Source organism: Callospermophilus lateralis, chromosome 2 (genome assembly GCF_048772815.1).
Source record: "Callospermophilus lateralis isolate mCalLat2 chromosome 2, mCalLat2.hap1, whole genome shotgun sequence".
NCBI lineage: Eukaryota > Metazoa > Chordata > Mammalia > Rodentia > Sciuridae > Callospermophilus > Callospermophilus lateralis.
The window spans coordinates 155,130,985-155,148,698 of NC_135306.1; the positions used below are offsets into that span (position 1 = coordinate 155,130,985).

The following is a 17,714-nucleotide window of genomic DNA, read 5'->3' on the forward strand; positions in this document are numbered from 1 at the left end:
AAGAAACAATTATAAATTTAGGTAGTCTTGAGTTCAGCAAAGGTTACCAAGAGTTCCCTTCTGTCCTTGTCTGTCTGGAAAGCATCTATTGTTTAAGGCCTTAAGTTTTATGGCTTATTGTGATTTGGTTTTTCCTTGCCCTTCCTAAGAAGGCTTATCTGTGCCCTCATTCATCCCCTAATTGAACCCTCCTATTTTGTCTTGTTTAGCATTTTGTCAAAATGAACAACAACCAAACATATCAGTAATATCAATGTCTATCAACCAAGGCCTATTCTAAGCATTTTATATACATTAAAACATATAATTCTTACAGTGAAACTTTAAGATAGACACTACTATTATCTTCATTTCCAAGACATAAAACTGCATGAGAATTTTTCAGTTTTCTATAATAATTTTTAAAAATCATTAGCACATATTAAATAATGTGTTTCCTTGTGACATTTCACACATACATTTGCTTTAATTATAACCATCCTCCCTACTACCATCCTTCTCCTCCTACTTTAGTCCTCTTTCCCTTCCCTAAAAATACCTCTTTTACTTTCATGTGTTTTTGTTTGTAAGAGTCCATGTATGAGAAAAACTGTGATACTTGTCTGAGATTGACTTATTTTGCTTAATATGATCATCTCTAGTTCTGTTATAGTTTAGATCTAGAAATGTCCCCTGAAAAGCTCATGTTTTGAAAGCATGATCCTTAATACAGGAATGTTCAGAGGTGAAATGATTATGAGAGCTCTAACCTCATCGGTGAATTAATCCATTAATAATCTTAATGAACTACTCGGTGATTACTGTAGGCAGGTATAGCATAACTAGAGGAAATAGGTCACTGGGGGTGTGTCCTGGGTTATATCTTGTCCTCTGGCTTCTCATTTGCTTTGCTTTCTGGCTGCCATGAGCTGAGAAACTTCTCCATCACACCTACTTTCATGCTGTTCTGCCTTATCTTGGGCCCAGAGCAATGGACTTGGCCAGCTGAATCTCTGAAACCATTAAGACCAAAATAAACTTTTCCTCCTCTAAGTTGTTTTTTTAAAGTAATTTTTTAGTTGTAGATGGACCCAATAGCATTATTTATTCTTATGTGGTGCTGAGGATCGAACCCAGTGCCTCACATGTGCTAGGGAAGTGCTCTACCACTGAGCTATAGCCCTAGCCCTCTATGTTGTTTTTGTCGGGTATTTTGGTCAATGTGATGAAAAGCTTACTAACACAAGTTCCATCTTTTTCCCTGCATATGACATGATTTTGTTCCTCTTTATGACTGAATAATTCCATTGTGTATATATACATTTTCATATCCATTTACCCACTGACAGTTATCTAGGCAGATTCTATAAGTTGGCTATTGTGAATAGTGCAGTGATAAACATGGGTGTACAGGCATCTCTTTTGTATGCTGAGTCCAATTCCTTCAGGTATATACCAACAAAGAGTATAGCTGGATTTATGGTAGCTCTATTTTTAGTCTTTTAGGAACCTTCATATGATTTTCCATTAGTAGATCTGCTAATTTACATTCTCATCAACAGAGTTGCTTTTCCTCCCACATTCCTGCCAGCATACATGTGTTTATGTATTTGTTTTTTGTTTCTTAATGATAGTTATTCTAACTGGGGTGAAATAGAACTGCAATGTAGTTTTGATTTGCATTTTTCCTGATGGCTAAAGATGTGGGATATTTTTTCATATATTTATTGGTTATCTGTATGAATTTAGGATTTTAATTCAGGCAATCTGACCCCATAGTCTATCTTAATCACTAATGAAGATTGTTATGCATTTATGCATTTTTCCATAGATATTTTTATTGCCTACTTATGGTGCCTAGCACTAGATATTGGGGAGAGAACAAGGAGAAATCAATCTCTGCCACTATAGAGCTTATGCTTCTAGTCAGAGCAAATAGACAGCAGGCAAATAAGTATTTATATGTGATGATAATAGGTGCTCTGGGGAAAAACAATTCAGGATAAGGAGATAAGGATATAGAGAAAAGTGTTTCCACTGGGTTGTAAGTGAAGAACTCATTAATATGGCAGTATTTAAGCAGAGACTTGAGGAAGTAAGCCCTGAGAACATGTAGAAGGAAGACTATTCATGCTTTTACTGTTCTACTAGTGGCATAAAAGCCAATGGTTATTTTCCAGTATCCACTTCCCCCTTCTTTCTTTACTAATAGAAGCACCAGATTTTACTTGGGCATATACCACTGAAAACAAAGATTAGATTTGGTAGCTTTACTTGCAGCTAAGTATGGCCATGTGACTGAGTGATGGGTGCAATTGCCTGGCTAAGCCCTTTTAGAAAAGAATATGCCTTTTTTCTCTTTCCCTTCATCTCACTGGTTGGGATGGGCCCCAGCAGACATAGTGGTATATTCTCTTGGACCTTGAAGACAAGGACTATTTTCTTGGAGAAGGCAGAACAAATAAAAGACTACCATGTTAGCCCTGGAGTACTTACCCTTGAACAGTTACATGATAGAAAAAAAGTAAGCATCATATTTAAGCTGATGTATTTTGGATCTTTTTATTATAGCATATGTATAGAATTTTAAGATGATCCCTCAAATTTCTTGCCTCCAGTGTACACACCCTGCATGTTCCCTGGAACTGTGAATATGACAGATTTTACTCCTGTGATAAGGTTACATTTTATGGTATAGTTGACTATAAGAAGGGAGATTTTCTGAGTGTGCTGACCTAAGCATACCAGCCCTTTAATAGCAGGTAGTGTTCCTTGACTGACTGTAGAAAAGGATATCAGAAAAATGTGAAACATCAAAAGGTTTTGAGGCTCCGTTGCTGTATTGAAGATGGAGGGACTGTGTAGTAAGGAAGGAAGGTGGCCTCTGAGACCTGAGAGCTTCCCCTGGCTAATAGCCAATAAAGACACAGGGACTTTAGTCTTAGAACTGTAAGAAAATGAGTCCAAATTAAGAAGAATGAGCTTGGAAGTGGATTCTTTCCTCAGATCATCCATGTGAAAACTCAGCCCAGTCAGTATCTTGATTTCAGATTTATGATAAATCAGAGAACCCAGTCAAGTCATGCTAGAGATCTGTGAGATACTACATGGGTCTTGTTTTTGTTTTTATTTTTTGTCTTGTTTGTGGTACTGGAGATTGAGCCTAGGAACATGGAGATTGAGCCTAGGAACACTCTACCACTGAGCTACATCCCTAGTCCTTCTTATTATTTTTAAAAACTTTGAGACAGGGTCTCCCTAAATTCCTGAGGCTGGCTTTGAATTTGAATTTTTGAGCCCAGGCTCTATAAATTGCTGAGATTACAGGCCTGCACCATCACACCCAGTGATATTTTATTAAGCTGCTTGTTTTGTGATAATTTGATACATAGCCACAGAAAACTTGTATATTGGTGAAGGTTCTCCAGAGAAAAAGAACCACAGGCTGAGAAGTCCTACAATGTATTGTCCACTAGCCAGAGAACCTTTATCATTCAGTTAATTTTTAAAATCAGCCACTGCTATATTCCCAGCCCCCAACTAAATTTGGAGGACTTTAAGATCAAAGGTTTTGCTTAGTAGTGTTTCTCTTTAGGAGGTGGGATGGAGCAGATGTTATGTAGTTGAGGGGATGAAGGGAGGAAGTCCCAAGGCATACCTTACTGGGACCTGACACTAATTTAAATATTCAATAAAACGGCCACATGGATTACACCTGCGCCCCACACACTCAGGAATTTTAGTCCCCCAATCAATCGAGTCATTCTATTTCAAAGCCAAGCAGGTCCTCAGGCAAGCAGCCACGGGCAGGTTTGGCCCAGGTGCGGCCCTGGTTCAGCCCCTGGGCTCAGTCCGCCTTCTCCCAGGTTCTTCCTTCTGGCTCTGGCCTCTCGTGGTTCTCTAACGGTTCTAACAGCTGCGAATGGAAGGAGTTGCGGGTGGGACCCTGCTGTGGGATCCGTTTATCTTGGTTCTCCAAGAACAGAGCAGTTGCCCCTGTACCCAGTAGGACCCTCTCCCACACATTCCCAGGAGTCCGACTTCCTCCGCCTTGGTCTTTTAGCCCACTTCTTGCTCCTTCTTCCTATGGGTTTCCCTACCGCATCCCGACGGAGCAGTTCACTGCTCCTTGGCTTTCCGTCCTCAGCATATTCTCAGCCTGTGGGCAAAGATATCTGGTGAATTAGGGCTTTGATGCCTCAAAGTGACGACTATTTCCTCCTTTCAGGAGATTACCAGCCTTCACTCTGCAAGAAGGCTCCTTGCTGCGATTGAAGTTCTCTGAAAGCTCTATCATCAGTTTGCCTCTTCAAGGAATCGCACGTGTGTGCGCCAATCTGTGTGGGAGTGGCTGTGGTTAGGATGATCCCATGCCAGGCACCCAAGTAAGATCATCCATTTCTGCAGCAGGTGCTCCCCAATGAAACCTCATCAGCAGATTTGGCACTCTTCCTTTCCTTCACCTCCTATACCAGGTGAGGGGGACAAGGCACTTGGAGGTGGGGAGAAACTTGTACAGGGAGGGCTCCCACCTCTGACCTGGGTTTGCTTCTTACCAGTCTTTGGGGAAGCTGTATGGAGGGACTGAGGCTTAGAAATGACCTTCTGCAGCTCCATCTTAGGGTCCTAGGTCCCTTCCTCCCTTTGCCCCCAGCTCCATTGATTCTGCCAAGAGCCTCAGGTCCCTTTTTCTGCCCCTCTCCTGGCTGGGCTATTCAGGTAAGGGTCAGCAGCAGAGAGCCTGGAACTGGCAGTTGCCACCTGAGCTGTGGGCACGATCACTTCGACAGCAGTTGAATGCACAACTCCTCTTGGTCCTGGAAGAGAAGAAGGTAGGTGTCTCTCCTAATGAGGTAATATCAGATGCCCAAGAGTCTTGGCACTCTGTATGTGGCCTTACCAGCAAAGGACAACACTGGGCTGGTCAGAAGAAACAGAGGCAATTCTCGAAGGCAGTGACGGATTCAGAGCAGCCTACAGTGCTGAAGCTTCTGCTAGCTGAGCTCCAAAGTCTCTTCTCAGCTGTGTTGCAGGACTGCAGCCCCGCAGCTTGGTGCTACCTGCATGGGGTACTGGAACTGCTACCTCCATATCGTGAGTTGCTAGTTGGTCACCTTGATTTGTTACCCTTCCTGGAGCAGCTCTACTGCTGGGCACCCTGGGTGAAAGCCCAACTCCACCTGGATCTGTTAGATGCCATAACAAAGGCTTTTCCCCCAGACAGTTCTCTGTTAGATAGTGCCTCCCATGTTGACTGCCATCCCCAGAAGAAGATCCATCAAAGGCTCCCATGCTCAGCCTGTCCTTTTGTGCTGGCCCAATGGGGTGGGCAGCAAGTAAAGGAGCAATTGGCCACATGGCTGCGACCAGTGACACTGCCTGAGTTACAGCGCTGTCTAGGTATTGTTGGTACTGAGGTGGCCCTAGAAGAGGCCAACTGGCTGGATGGTCTTAGTCTTCTGCCTTTGGCACTGGCAACAGACATTCCTGTACAGTATGAAACCTGTGATGCTGACATCTCAGAGGAAGAGCCTGATGGAAGAAGAGAGACTGAGTAAGTTAATCACCAAGCAGGGCTTTGGGCAGAGGAGGAAAAGAACTTAATTTATGGGTACCACTGTCCAGTCAATGTTATACTTTTTGTTTTCTTGGTAATAAGGATTGAAGATTGAACCCTGGGGGGGGGGGGCTTAACCACTGAGCCATATCCTCAGCACTTAAACATGTTTTTTTTTTAAATTTTTGAGACCAGGTCTCAGTAAGTTGCTCAGGGGCTTGCTAAATTGCTGAGGCTGGCCTTCAACTTGCAGTGCTCCCGCCTCAGCCTTTCATATCACTGGGATTACAGACATTTGCCACCGTACCCAGCTGGTCCACTTAATGTCTATAGTCAGCTTGTTATCAATTTTAGGGATTAGCCTGACCCCATGCGAGTGTGAGGGTTCTTCCTTTTTCCTTTTTGATAGCAAAATAAATTCACTGTCTCAATGTTAATCCTCACAGGGAAATGTAGAAATTAAAATCAGAAGTCTGCCATTTGGAAGCCAAAGGTTAAGAAAACAGTTTGACTTTCCAGTTTCTAGATTTATTTCTCAGATGGTGCCAGAAACAACCTTAGTTCTTGTTCTCATTCATTAATAATCACTGAGCCTTGCTTCTGGGCATACCTTATGTTGGATTCTAGACCATAGGTTTAGGGTCCTTAGGATACTCCTAGGGAGTGCTTGTGGGAGTGGCCTTCCCCACAGATCTGTGTGAGCTAAATGCACTACAAGGCAGAGGGTGGAAGGAGGCCACTGGAGGGGATTTCATGCCAAGTCTTCCAGAGTCTTCCTCCTGCCCTTCCAGTCTGGATTTTCTAGCCCCTAGAATGATTTTTCCCACCAAAATCTGACTATGAGAGCTCTCTTTAGGATTTCAGAATATCTACAAAGACCTCTTCTGAGAGTTATTTACCTTTAGTCTTGGAATTTCTCTCGGTCCTCTGGCTTAATTTTCTAGGTGTTTTGTAGCTTGTCTATGACACCTTCACTATCTAGGAAAAGGCTAGTTTTTACCTGTTTTTTTTTCTTCAAATGAGTTAATTTCTTTTTTAAAATAATTTATTTATTCTAATTAGGTATATATGACAGCAGGATGCATTTTGAATCATTGTACACAATTGCAGTACAACTTTTCATTTCTCTGGTTTCACACAATGTAGCATTGCATCATATGTGCAGTCACACATGTACCTAGGGAATGATGTCCATCTCATCTCACCATCTTTCCTGCTCCCATGCCTCTTCCCCCGCTTTGGCTTGTCAATTTTTCTCCATTCCCCCGACCCATTATGGATTAGCATCCACTTATCAGAGAGAACATTCAGCTTTTGGTTTGTTTGTTTTTAATTTTATTTATTTTAATTAGGTATATATGACAGAAGAATGCATTTTGATTCATTGTACATAATTGCAGCACAACTTTTCATTTCTCTGATTGCACATGATGTAGCATTGCACCACATGTGCAGTCATACATGTACCTAGGGTAATAATATCCATCACATTCCACCATCTTTCCTGCCACCATACCCCCTCCTTTCCCCTCCCTCCCCTTTGCCCAATCAAAGTTTCTCTATTTTTCCCATGCCTTCCCCCATTATGGATCAGCATCCACTTATCAGAACATTCAGCCTTTGTTTTTTTGGGATTGGCTTACTTTGCTTAGATGATATTCTCCAACTCCATCCATTTTCCTGCAAATGTCATAATTTTATTCTCTTTTAATGCTGAGCAATATTCCACTGTGTATATGTACCAAAGTTCATTATGTACCAAAGTTCATTGTTATGTTCATATGTGCCATTCATCTATTGAAGAACATCTAGGTTGGTTCCACAGTTTAGCTACTATGAATTGAGCTGCTATAGATATTGATGTGGCTGTGTTACTAAAATATGCTGTTTTAAGTCCTTTGGGAGGAATGGGACAGCTGAGTCAAATGGTGGTTACATTCCAAGTTTTCTAAGGAATCTCCATACAACTTTCCAGATTAGTTGCACCTATTTTCAGTTTTACCAGCAATGTATGAGTGTGCCTTTTCCTCTCACATCCTCACTAACACTTATTGTTGTCTGTATTCTTGATAACTGCCATTTTTGATAACTGGCATGAGATGAAACCTTAGAGTAGTTTTGATTTGCATTTCTCTAATTACTAGGAATGCTGAACATTTTTCATATATTTGTTGATTGATTGTATATCTTCTTCTGAGAAGTGTCTGTTCAGCTCCTTAACCCATTTATTGATTGGGATGTTTGCTTTTTGGTGTTAAGTTTTTTGAGTTCTTTATATATCATGGAGATTAGTGCTCTATCTGATGTGCATGTGGCAAAAATTTGCTCCCAAAATGCAGGGTCTTTCTTCACCTCATTGATTGTTTCTTTTGCTGAGAAGAAGCTTTTTAGTTTGAATCTATCCTATTTATTGATTATTGATTTTATTTCTTGAGCTTTAGGAGTCTTGTTAAGAAAGTTGGGGCCTAATCTGACATGAAGGAGATTTGGGCCTACTTTTTCCTCTATTAGGTGCAGGTCTCTGGTCTAATTCCTAGGTCCTTGATCCACTTTGAGTTGAGTTTTGTGCATGGTGAGAGATAGGGGCTTAGTATCATTTTGCTGCATATGGCTTTCCATATTTCCCAACAACATTTGTTGAAGAGGCTATCTTTTCTCCAATGTATGTTTTTGATGCCTTTGTCTAGTATGAGATAACTGTATTTATGTGGGTTTTTCTCTGTGTCTTCTAATCTGTACCATTGGTCTACGTGTCTCTTTTGGTGCCAATACTATGCCATTTTTGTTACTATAGCTTTGTAGTATAGTTTAAGGTCTGGTTTTGTAATACCTCCTGCTTCACTCTTCTTGTTAAGGATTGTTTTAGCTATTCTGGGTCTCTTATTTTTCCAAATGATTTTCATGATTGATTTTTCTATTTATATAAAGAATGACATTGGGATTTTAATTGGAATCACATTGAATCTGTATATTGCTTTGAGTAGTGTGGCCATTTTCAATATTAATTTTGCCTATCCAAGAGCTTGGGAGATCTCACCATCTTCTAAGATGTTCTCCAATTTCTTTCTTTAGTGTTCTGTAGTTTTCTTTATAGAGGTCTTTCACCTCTTTTGTTAAATTGATTCCCAAGTATTTTATTTATTTATTTATTTATTTATTTATTTGTGGCTAATGTCAATGAGGTAGTTTTCCTAGTTTCTCTTTCAGAGGATTCACCACCAATGTATAAAATGCATTTGATTTATCGGTATTGATTTTATATCCTGTTAATTTGCTGAATTCATTTATTAATTCTAGAAGTCTTCTGATGGAGTTTTTTGGATCCTCTAAGTACAGAATCATGTCATCAGCAAATAATGTTAGTTTGAGTTCTTCTTTCCCTATTTTTATCCCTTTTATTACTTTCATCTGTCTAATTACTCTGGCTGGAGTTTTAAGGACTATGTGAATAGAAGTGTTGAAAGAGGGCATCCCTGTCTTGTTCCAGTTTTTAGAGGGAATGCTTCCAGTTTTTCTCCATTTAGAATAATGTTTGCCTTGGATTTAACAAGATAGCTTTTAGAATGTTGAGGTATGTTCCTACTATACCTAGTTTTTCTAGTGTTTTGAACATGAAAGAGTGCTGTACTTTTGTCAAATGCTTTCTCTGCATCAATTGATATAATCATATGATTCTTACTTCTAAGTTTATTGATGTGATGAATTGCATTTATTGATTTTCATATGTTGAACCATTCTTACATCCCTGGAATGAACCCCACTCGATCATGGTGCACTGTTTTTTAAAATATGTTTTTGTCAGAAATAACATATGTATAAAAATTTTTTTTAAATATGTTTTTGCCAGAATTTTATTCAGAATTTTTGCATCTATATTCATCAGGGATATTAGTCTGAAATTTTCTTTCCTTGATGTGTCTCTGTCTGGTTTTAGTATTGGGATGATACTAGCTTTTTAGAATGAATTTGGAAGGGTTCTCTCCTTTTCTATTTCATAGAGTAATTTGAGAAGTATTGGTATTAATTCTTCTTTATAGGTCTTATAGAACTCATCTGTGAATTCGTCTGGTAAATGAGTTAATTTTAAGTGATACAGAATTTAGAGTAGAACAAAGACCAAAGAGCAGACTCTGGCAGAGTTCTAGGCTGGGTTTACTTTAAATTTAGAGTTGCTGAGGAATGGCTAAATGAAGACTGACTTTTGTTTTTTTACATAAGTTTATCTTAAAATTTAACAACAGATTCCCAGACAACACTCATCTAGCAATAAGTGACAGAGATGTTATGGCAAGGGAGTCATAGTCATTAGAAAGGAATGGAATTGAGTATCACCATCATCTCAGGCATAAGGAACAGCTTCCTTTTTGCCAGATTTCATAATTCAACCTATGGCTAGGGGACTCCTCCCTGCAGCCTTCAACTTTAGCTCCTCAAATTTCTTTTGCTTCTCATTTATGTTTCTGCTTGAAAGCTTTTTATATCCATCTCTTTGGCCTGCTTCTTGGCTGTTTCAGAGATATCCTTTTGCCACCTTCATGGCTAGACCTGGCACTTGTTGCCTTTTCCATATTCCCCTTCCCTAGTTTAATCTTTAATTAAGCTTGGATTCTTCAATTTTTGTCTTTTAAGTTTATGGCTAGGTCAAGTTTTTCCTGAAGTCTCAGAGCCCTAATGGTGGACAGACAGGCTGGCTCCTGGAACCCTGATGCAAGATAGCCAGTGACAATAATTTATGCCTTCAATAGCCCCAGTAGGCTCTTTTGCTTTTTCAAAGAGCTTTCCTGTGCCCTAAATATGAGTTTTCTTTCCTTGGGGACCTTAACTGAAATGGCAGTAGTCTAAGATGTTGAGACGTGATCAGGTTCTTCTCCCTGATCACGTCTAGACACAGGTAAACCTCTGTCTAGCTAATATAGCTTAATTTACATCAAGTTTTGCAGGGCTGGCTTCCCATTAATTCGTTCATTTTATAAGTATTATTGGACACACACACACACACACACACACACACACACACACACATATATATATGTCAGAAATTGCTAGGTTGCTGGGCACATAAGAAGTGAACAAGACTTTCCCTTGGAGTCTTACAGTTTATTTAAATTTTTATATTTGATACTGGGATTGAACCCAGGAGCTGGGTGCCACTGAGCTACATCCCCAGACCTTTTAATTTTAAGACAGGGTTTCACTAAGTTGCTGAGGGTTTCGCTATATTGCTGAGATTGGCGTCGAACTTTAGATCCTTCAGCTGTAGCCTCAAGTACCTGGGATTACAGCTGAGTGCCACTATGCCCAGTGTTATACATATAGACACTTTAATACAAATAAACTATAACTAAAAATTATAAATATAAAACAAAAACCCCACTACGTTCATGTGGCTTCTCTGGGATGTGTGTTTGTATACACAGTTTGAGGAAAGCACCTCAGAGGAATTTGGTTAATAAAATAGATTAGGTTAACAAAATATCTTGCAGGTTAGGAAGTGAAACAAAATTTCAAGGAGGCAGCAGTCAGTAGTAGTAAATGCTATGGAGGCAAGAGTAAGAATCTGAAAAAAATTGTGTTAATAGTAGGAATATGTTAGTGAGAAAAGTCTCAATGGAGTTTTGTGGAGAGGAAGGCAGATTGTAGTACATTTGGGAATGAATGAAAGATGAAGAAGTGGAAATCTTGATTTAGTATTTTTTCATGAAAAATTCTTGAAGAATGAGATAGTAGAACAGCAACTTGAAAGAATTTTGGTGTCTACATAGGATTCCTTTTGAAAAAGTAGAGTTTATAACCTTTAAGTGCTTCTTTAATAAGAAGAGGAACTTTAAAATATATCATAGAGGGGGTATAAGGGATCCAGAGCATTGATCAAGAAATTAACCTTATAGAGAAGAAAGAGAAACTTTTTTTATACTTGTAGATGGACAGAGTTGCCTTTATTTTATTTTTATGTGGTGCTAAGGATGGAACCCAGTGCCACACTCATGCTAAGCAAGCACTTTGCCACTGAGCTACAGCCCCAGCCTAGAAAGAGAAACTTTTGTAGAGAAGAAAGAGTAACTCTTTCTTTCAAACTGGGGGACAGATAAGTGTGTGGAAAGGCAACTGGAATTCAAGGTATTAGTTAATGGCTCAGAATCTGTTTCTTCAAACGGGGAAGGAAGTAAAGAATGGTGTGGGACTGGGGGTTGGCAGGGCTGGAAATGGGGTTAGGTGTAAGATTGAGCAACTCAAAAGAGGAGGTGGCTGCTTATGGCTTGTACTAAGACAGCAAAGTAGAATGAACCCACAGTCAAAACTGAATACTAGAGATTTATATAGGAGTCAATATTCATGGTTCTTTGATCCTATCAATCTACTATATCATGTAAGACTTCAGCTGCTGAGGAAATAAAACTTGTGGAAGAGAATGAAACTTTAGTAGCAGTTATTCCATTTAAAATGTCCTGTTCTAACACAAAAGTCATAAACCCTATTTATTAACATAAACTTTGGATAGAATTGTACTTTTAACCATGGGATGACTTATCTCAGCAATTTGTTGACCAGTATGGTAGGAGGGTAAGAAGATGAGAGTATTGGTGATGGCTTGAGGGGATTGAAGAATACACCATAGATATTGGCTGGAAAGGAAAAGGTCTGAAGCTAGGGTTTGAGTGATGATGGGAGGAACAAGAGTGAGCAAAAGTATGGAGACCAGGCAGGGTTGGAAAGCAGGTACAATGGGAGCAGAGGGAGGAGATAAGATCCAGAAGGTTAGCAAGGTTGACCGAAAGGAAGATATCCAGGACTGTAGGCTTATAGGGTGATGAGTTGGGAGAATAGTCTTCCCATTATTTGTACACAGTATTATGTAATACTGAGTTGACAGAAATCACACTTAAAGCAAAATAATTATTCATTTATCAGAAAGGAAGGGGTTGTCATGCACAAGTCTAGGTGAATATAGCTCCATGACTGAGGTATAGAACAAACTGTTTTTTCTCAGTATTTGACATCTGTATAGGTGATAGATAGGCTGTAACAGTGTCATATCGCGTCCCCTCTAGCTCCTCCTTTCACTGACCAAAGGTGGCAAGGCCCACCTCTAGGTATCTGACCTCTTTGCTCTGCATTTTCCCTCCTTATTTTTTTTTTAACTCAGGTCTCAACTTGACTATGAAGTTCCTGTGGAGAAGGCCTTACCAAAGAGAAGTACTGGCTTCTTACCTGAGACTTCCTTCTTGGGTAGCCAGGTGATGACCATTCTGAATTCAGAGAAATACTTGAAGAGCATCCACTTCTTCTATCTCAATGTGGCTCCCAGTCGGTACTTTATGTAAGAGCCTTTATCCAGACCTCTTCTGCATCCCCAACTCCCTGATTTTCTCCCATGCTATCTAGTCCCCCTTTTTTCTCCCCATGTACATTCCTCTCCCTGTTCTTTATCCACATACTCTTCCTCTGTCTCCCAGTTTCCCTCCTCCTTCTGTTCAGCCTTCTCCTCTCCATTCTCTACCTCCTTTCTGCCCTTTTTCTTTTTCTTTTTTTTTTTTTTTACTGTTATGTGCACTTTAATAAGTATTTCAAGAGACAAAACATGCGCAGATCTTTGCCCCCTTTTGCTCCTGTAGCATTTTTCTTACTTTTTTCCTCTTCTTTATTCTATTCTATACTGGAGAAACATTTGGTCATAGCCTCAGAAGCAAATTTAATGATGATCTCTTTCAACTCCAGTGCAAGAATCAGATGTTTAAATCTTAATAGTGTCTGGGAAACTGTGTTTTTTCTAGGGGCATCCTACTCCTTAGACTGAATAAAAATCTACTTTCTTAAAACTTTTATCTTTGGTCCTAGTTTTATCACTGGGACGAAACAACTCTCCCCTTCCACATGACTTGAGGCATTCATTCTTTCATTTTCTCTCATTAGATCTTAATCTTAGTTATTTAAAAATATTTTTAAAATTTTAAGTTTTTATCTTTTTATTTTGCAGTGCTAGAGAGCAAACCTAGACCTTTGCATATAGTAGGCAAGCACTCTACCATGGAGCTATATTCCCAACTGAATATTTTTTTTTATTTTTATTTTTAAAAAAATATTTATTTTTTAGTTTTAGGTGAACACAATGTCTTTATTTTTTATTTTTATGTGGTGTTGAGGATCGAACTCAGCGTCCCGCACATGTCAGACAAGTGTACTACTGCTTGAGCCACATCCCCAGTCCCAATATTTTTTATTTTTTATTGCAATATAATAACTAGCTATTTATGGGGTAGAATGTGGTATTTCAATTTATGTATACAATGTGTGTAATGATCAGAGTAATTGGCATTTTTATCATTTATCAAATAATATTATCATTTCTTTTCTTCTTTCTGTAACCCAGTGGTGTTCAACCACTGAGCCTTGCCCCCAGCCCATTTTTAATTTATTTTGAGACAGGGACTCAGTAAGTTGTTTAGGGCCTTGCTAAATTGCTGAGGCTAGCTCTGAACTTGTGATCCTCCTGCCTTAGCCTCCCTCACCACAAGCATGAGCTACCATGCCTGGCATCATTTATCATTTTTTTTTGTGTGTGTGTGTTGAGAACATTCAAAATCCTCTCTTCTAGCTGTTTAGAAATAGTAAATTAATAGTTGTCATCCATAGTTTTCCTACTGTTCTATAGAACATTAGAAGTTATTCCTCCTATCTAGATGTATCCCTGTACCCATTAATCATCCTCTCTCTATCCTTTCCTCCCCCACACCCTTCTCAGGCTCTGGTAACCACTGTTACGATGGACATTTTTTTCACATTTTAGCATCTCTGAAATTGAAGTGCATCTTACAAATTGATAGGGTATCACATTGGAAGCATTTATTTTATCTTAGTATCTCAAAATAATGCTACAGATTACAACTGGTGGTGTCTTAAATTAGATATAAGATATCTGAGTTGGGATATACAAATGTCTTGCAACAAGCTACATGGTATTTTTCTTCCTTTTCATCTATCTTTGGCTTCAATTCCTTGATAATATTGTTCCATCTTTTTAGTTTAAAAACAATGTAACTCTCTTTTCCCCTCTTCCTGTCTTCTGCCTTCCTTCCTGCCTCCTTTCCCATCTTCCCCATCCTTCTCTTGTCTCTTCTTAAAATCTACACAAGTCCCTTTGGTTCCCACTAATCAGAGCTATTTTTTAAAGGCCCTACAATCTGATAGTGGTGCCACCAAACAAAGTGAATCCTGAGCACTACATCTTTTCTCCCTTTGGGATTCTGCATGTACATCCTGTGGAGGGCAGTGAAACGATGACATTGGGTACCTGGCACCGCCACTCTGTTCTGTGGCAAAAACTTCAGTTCATTCCATTTTTTAAGAATTTCCTCTTGCGCAAAGCTTTAACCTGGTAGGTGGTGATGGGGCTGGGATTTGGAGGGGAAATGAATGAGAGCAATAGTAAATTATTACTGACCTGTAATTTGCAGTTGGAAGAAGAATGTGAAGTTGCAGGGACTGTGTCAGCTCCGGACTCTCCTGGGGAATCAATTGCTTTTGGCTGTACCCCACTTTGGAGCTGGGCTGCTCCACATTAACAGGTAAAGTCTTAAAAACCCAACTTTAATGGATTTTTTAAAATTATTATTATTTTTTGTGGTGCTGAGGATTGAACCCAGGATCTTACCCATGTGAGGCAAGCATTCTACCAAATGAGCTATATCCCCAGCCCCTTAAAAAATATTTTGGCAAAAAATAACAACACGTTCATTGTTGAAAAAATAAAAACAAAAAAGCATGAAGGAAAAAAATAAAGTTCTAATTCTACCACCCTTAAATAATCACTATGATGATTTTATTACATATCCTCCTAGTCTTTTTTCTATCACATATATAAAATGTGATCATATGTTACATAATGTATATGTAACATGATCTGAACATATCTCCATGTAATTACATGTTTTATATTATCTTGTCCCAGATATTACACAACTATTAAATATCAAGTCTAGTGGTCTAATTCAGATGTTTGAATCCAAATTTTTTGTTCTTTCAATGCTATTATTTCTATTCCTTTCATTTTGGGAAAATATTGGTTATCCTTATGCCTTCCCTTCATGACACTTCAGCTTTTCACAAGCATATTCTGTGATAGGAGTTGGAGAATCAAAAAAGCTATGGGGCCTAAGCAGGAGGTATTGAAGGAATGCCAAATGTAAAGAGGTTAGGTGAAGAAACTGGGAGTCTTGGGGGAACTGGAATCTGGAGATTGCATCTGAAGAGGACAATCACTACTCAGTTTCAACTAATTGTCATTTGGGAATATAGGTTCAGCATGATCAGCCACCTTATTTTTCAGGACTTCCTGAAGTCTACATTTTGTATTGAAATTTCTTAATTTTAGCTCTCTGGCTCAAATTTTAATTAAAACACCATACTGGAGCACATTGAAAAACTTTCAATATGAATCTGACCCATTGGTTATGAGTTTGCAATATCTGTTCTAGGCAGTTTCCATCCTCTAGTCTTACCCAGTCCTCCTGATGTAATTGAAAGCATAAGGACTTTGGAGGGTAGAATTTAGATCCTGAATACTAGCAAGGGACTTTACTCTTTACGCCTCAGTTTCCTGATCTGCAAACTGGGATAAAGATTTATGTTTGCACAGCTATTATGAAAATTAAATGAAATTGTGGTTATAAAGTACCAAGTTCCATGCCTCTTAGTAGGCATTGAATAAATGACACCTGTTATGATTATCCTGTCTACTTATTGAGGGCCTTTCATATTTTTCAAGGATGTTTAGAGATATGGAGTTCTCTGGGGAGAAGTGGGAAAAAGAAATGGGCTTCCTCAGGGGTAGTCAGCCTATAGAGGACTTGCAATATCATTACTTTTGATCCTAAAACTGATATGTTGATGTAGACTTTTGGAGCCTTCAGCTTCCCTATTCCAAGGAAGAAGCCCCTTTGTCTCTTTCTGAGTTAAACCTTAGAACTTATCTGACCCTCTCTCCTGCTAGAGATGTCACTAGGTATAAACATTTTTACATACCCTGAGCCTCTTCCAAGTAATTTCCTAGGCAGAAACTCTCTAGGCTTGAACTCTTCCAGAGAACTCTGAAGAGGAAGCTGTCTCTGTTGGTTATTGGAAATATTACAATCTTTGTAAACATTTGCTCAGTCTGGGGTGAGCTGGGCTGGGAAGAAATCAAAGGTGTGTAAAGAGAGAGAGCTGGGATTCTATCCTAATTAGCTTATTCCTTGATTCTAGGCTTCTGCAGGAGTTCCACTCTGTGTCCTGGCTACCCCAGGAGCCAGATCGATGTTATGAACTCCAAGATCTGCAGAAGGCTCTAGCCAAGGAGAACTACAAGGCTCTACGGTTACTCAATCAGTTTCTGAAGCTCTGTACATCTATTCTTAAACTGGTAAGGAGCCCTAGTTTATTATAAACCTTTTCTCCCAGCTGCTCTCTGCAGAGTTCCAGTCTTCTTTTACGGGATCCTCTGTGTGACACGACTCTGTAATTAGATCAGAGCCATTGTCCTGCCCAGCAATAGCAGTCTCTGCAAATAGATGGATCAATAATAGGTGAGCAGACACTGGGACTCAACTTTTCCTGAGGGTTGGTCCTAGCCTAGGATCATGTCTGTTTTTGTGCTGACAATAGGGAATTAGAGTACTGAGGAGTTTAAAAACTGGAATCCTGATCTCTCATGCTGCTGGGATTATCTCTGAACCTATCTTGAATCTTTGATAGTCCACTTCAGATGCATGCAAGGATGGAATCCTTCCTAGCTAAGAGTTTGTTTGGTGCTGCAGTCTGGCTGGGCACAAGATCACGAGCCACTCAAATAGGAACAAACTTTATTTTTGAAATAACCGCCAATACCACGAACGTGCCTGGGAAGATTCCCGATCCACCCACGTGGCGTTCCGCCAGTCTCCTCCCGGAACCCCAGCGCAAGGTCCTCCCCCGGAATTCCCTCCTACTGCACTTTCCCAACCAATGGGAACTCTCCAGGAGTCCCGCAGCTGGCCGAGGTAAACAGCAGGAGTCCGGTATCCATATGAATGTAATTTTTAACATAATCATATCATCTCAATGGCTAGCTGCCATCACCTTTCAATCAAAAATGCCATGCATCATATTAATTGGCTGTGGCTCTTAGCATCTCCCCCCTTCTGTTTAATTAAGCAACAAGTAATGT

The 17,714-nt window shown here is 39.5% G+C and overlaps 1 protein-coding gene across 1 annotated transcript in view; it reads left to right on the plus strand.

Moving 5' to 3' along the window:
• The first annotated feature begins 1,380 nt into the window (after window positions 1-1,380).
• Dnhd1 (dynein heavy chain domain 1) overlaps window positions 1,381-17,714 on the plus strand; it is a 96,260-nt gene continuing 79,926 nt past the window's right edge. The window contains exons 1-7 of the mRNA XM_076842412.2: window positions 1,381-1,427; window positions 4,208-4,335; window positions 4,699-5,533; window positions 12,681-12,854; window positions 14,706-14,909; window positions 14,989-15,099; window positions 16,775-16,931. Coding sequence (XP_076698527.2) covers window positions 1,381-1,427; window positions 4,208-4,335; window positions 4,699-5,533; window positions 12,681-12,854; window positions 14,706-14,909; window positions 14,989-15,099; window positions 16,775-16,931 — 1,656 coding nt within the window. The remainder of the gene's footprint in view (window positions 1,428-4,207; window positions 4,336-4,698; window positions 5,534-12,680; window positions 12,855-14,705; window positions 14,910-14,988; window positions 15,100-16,774; window positions 16,932-17,714) is intronic.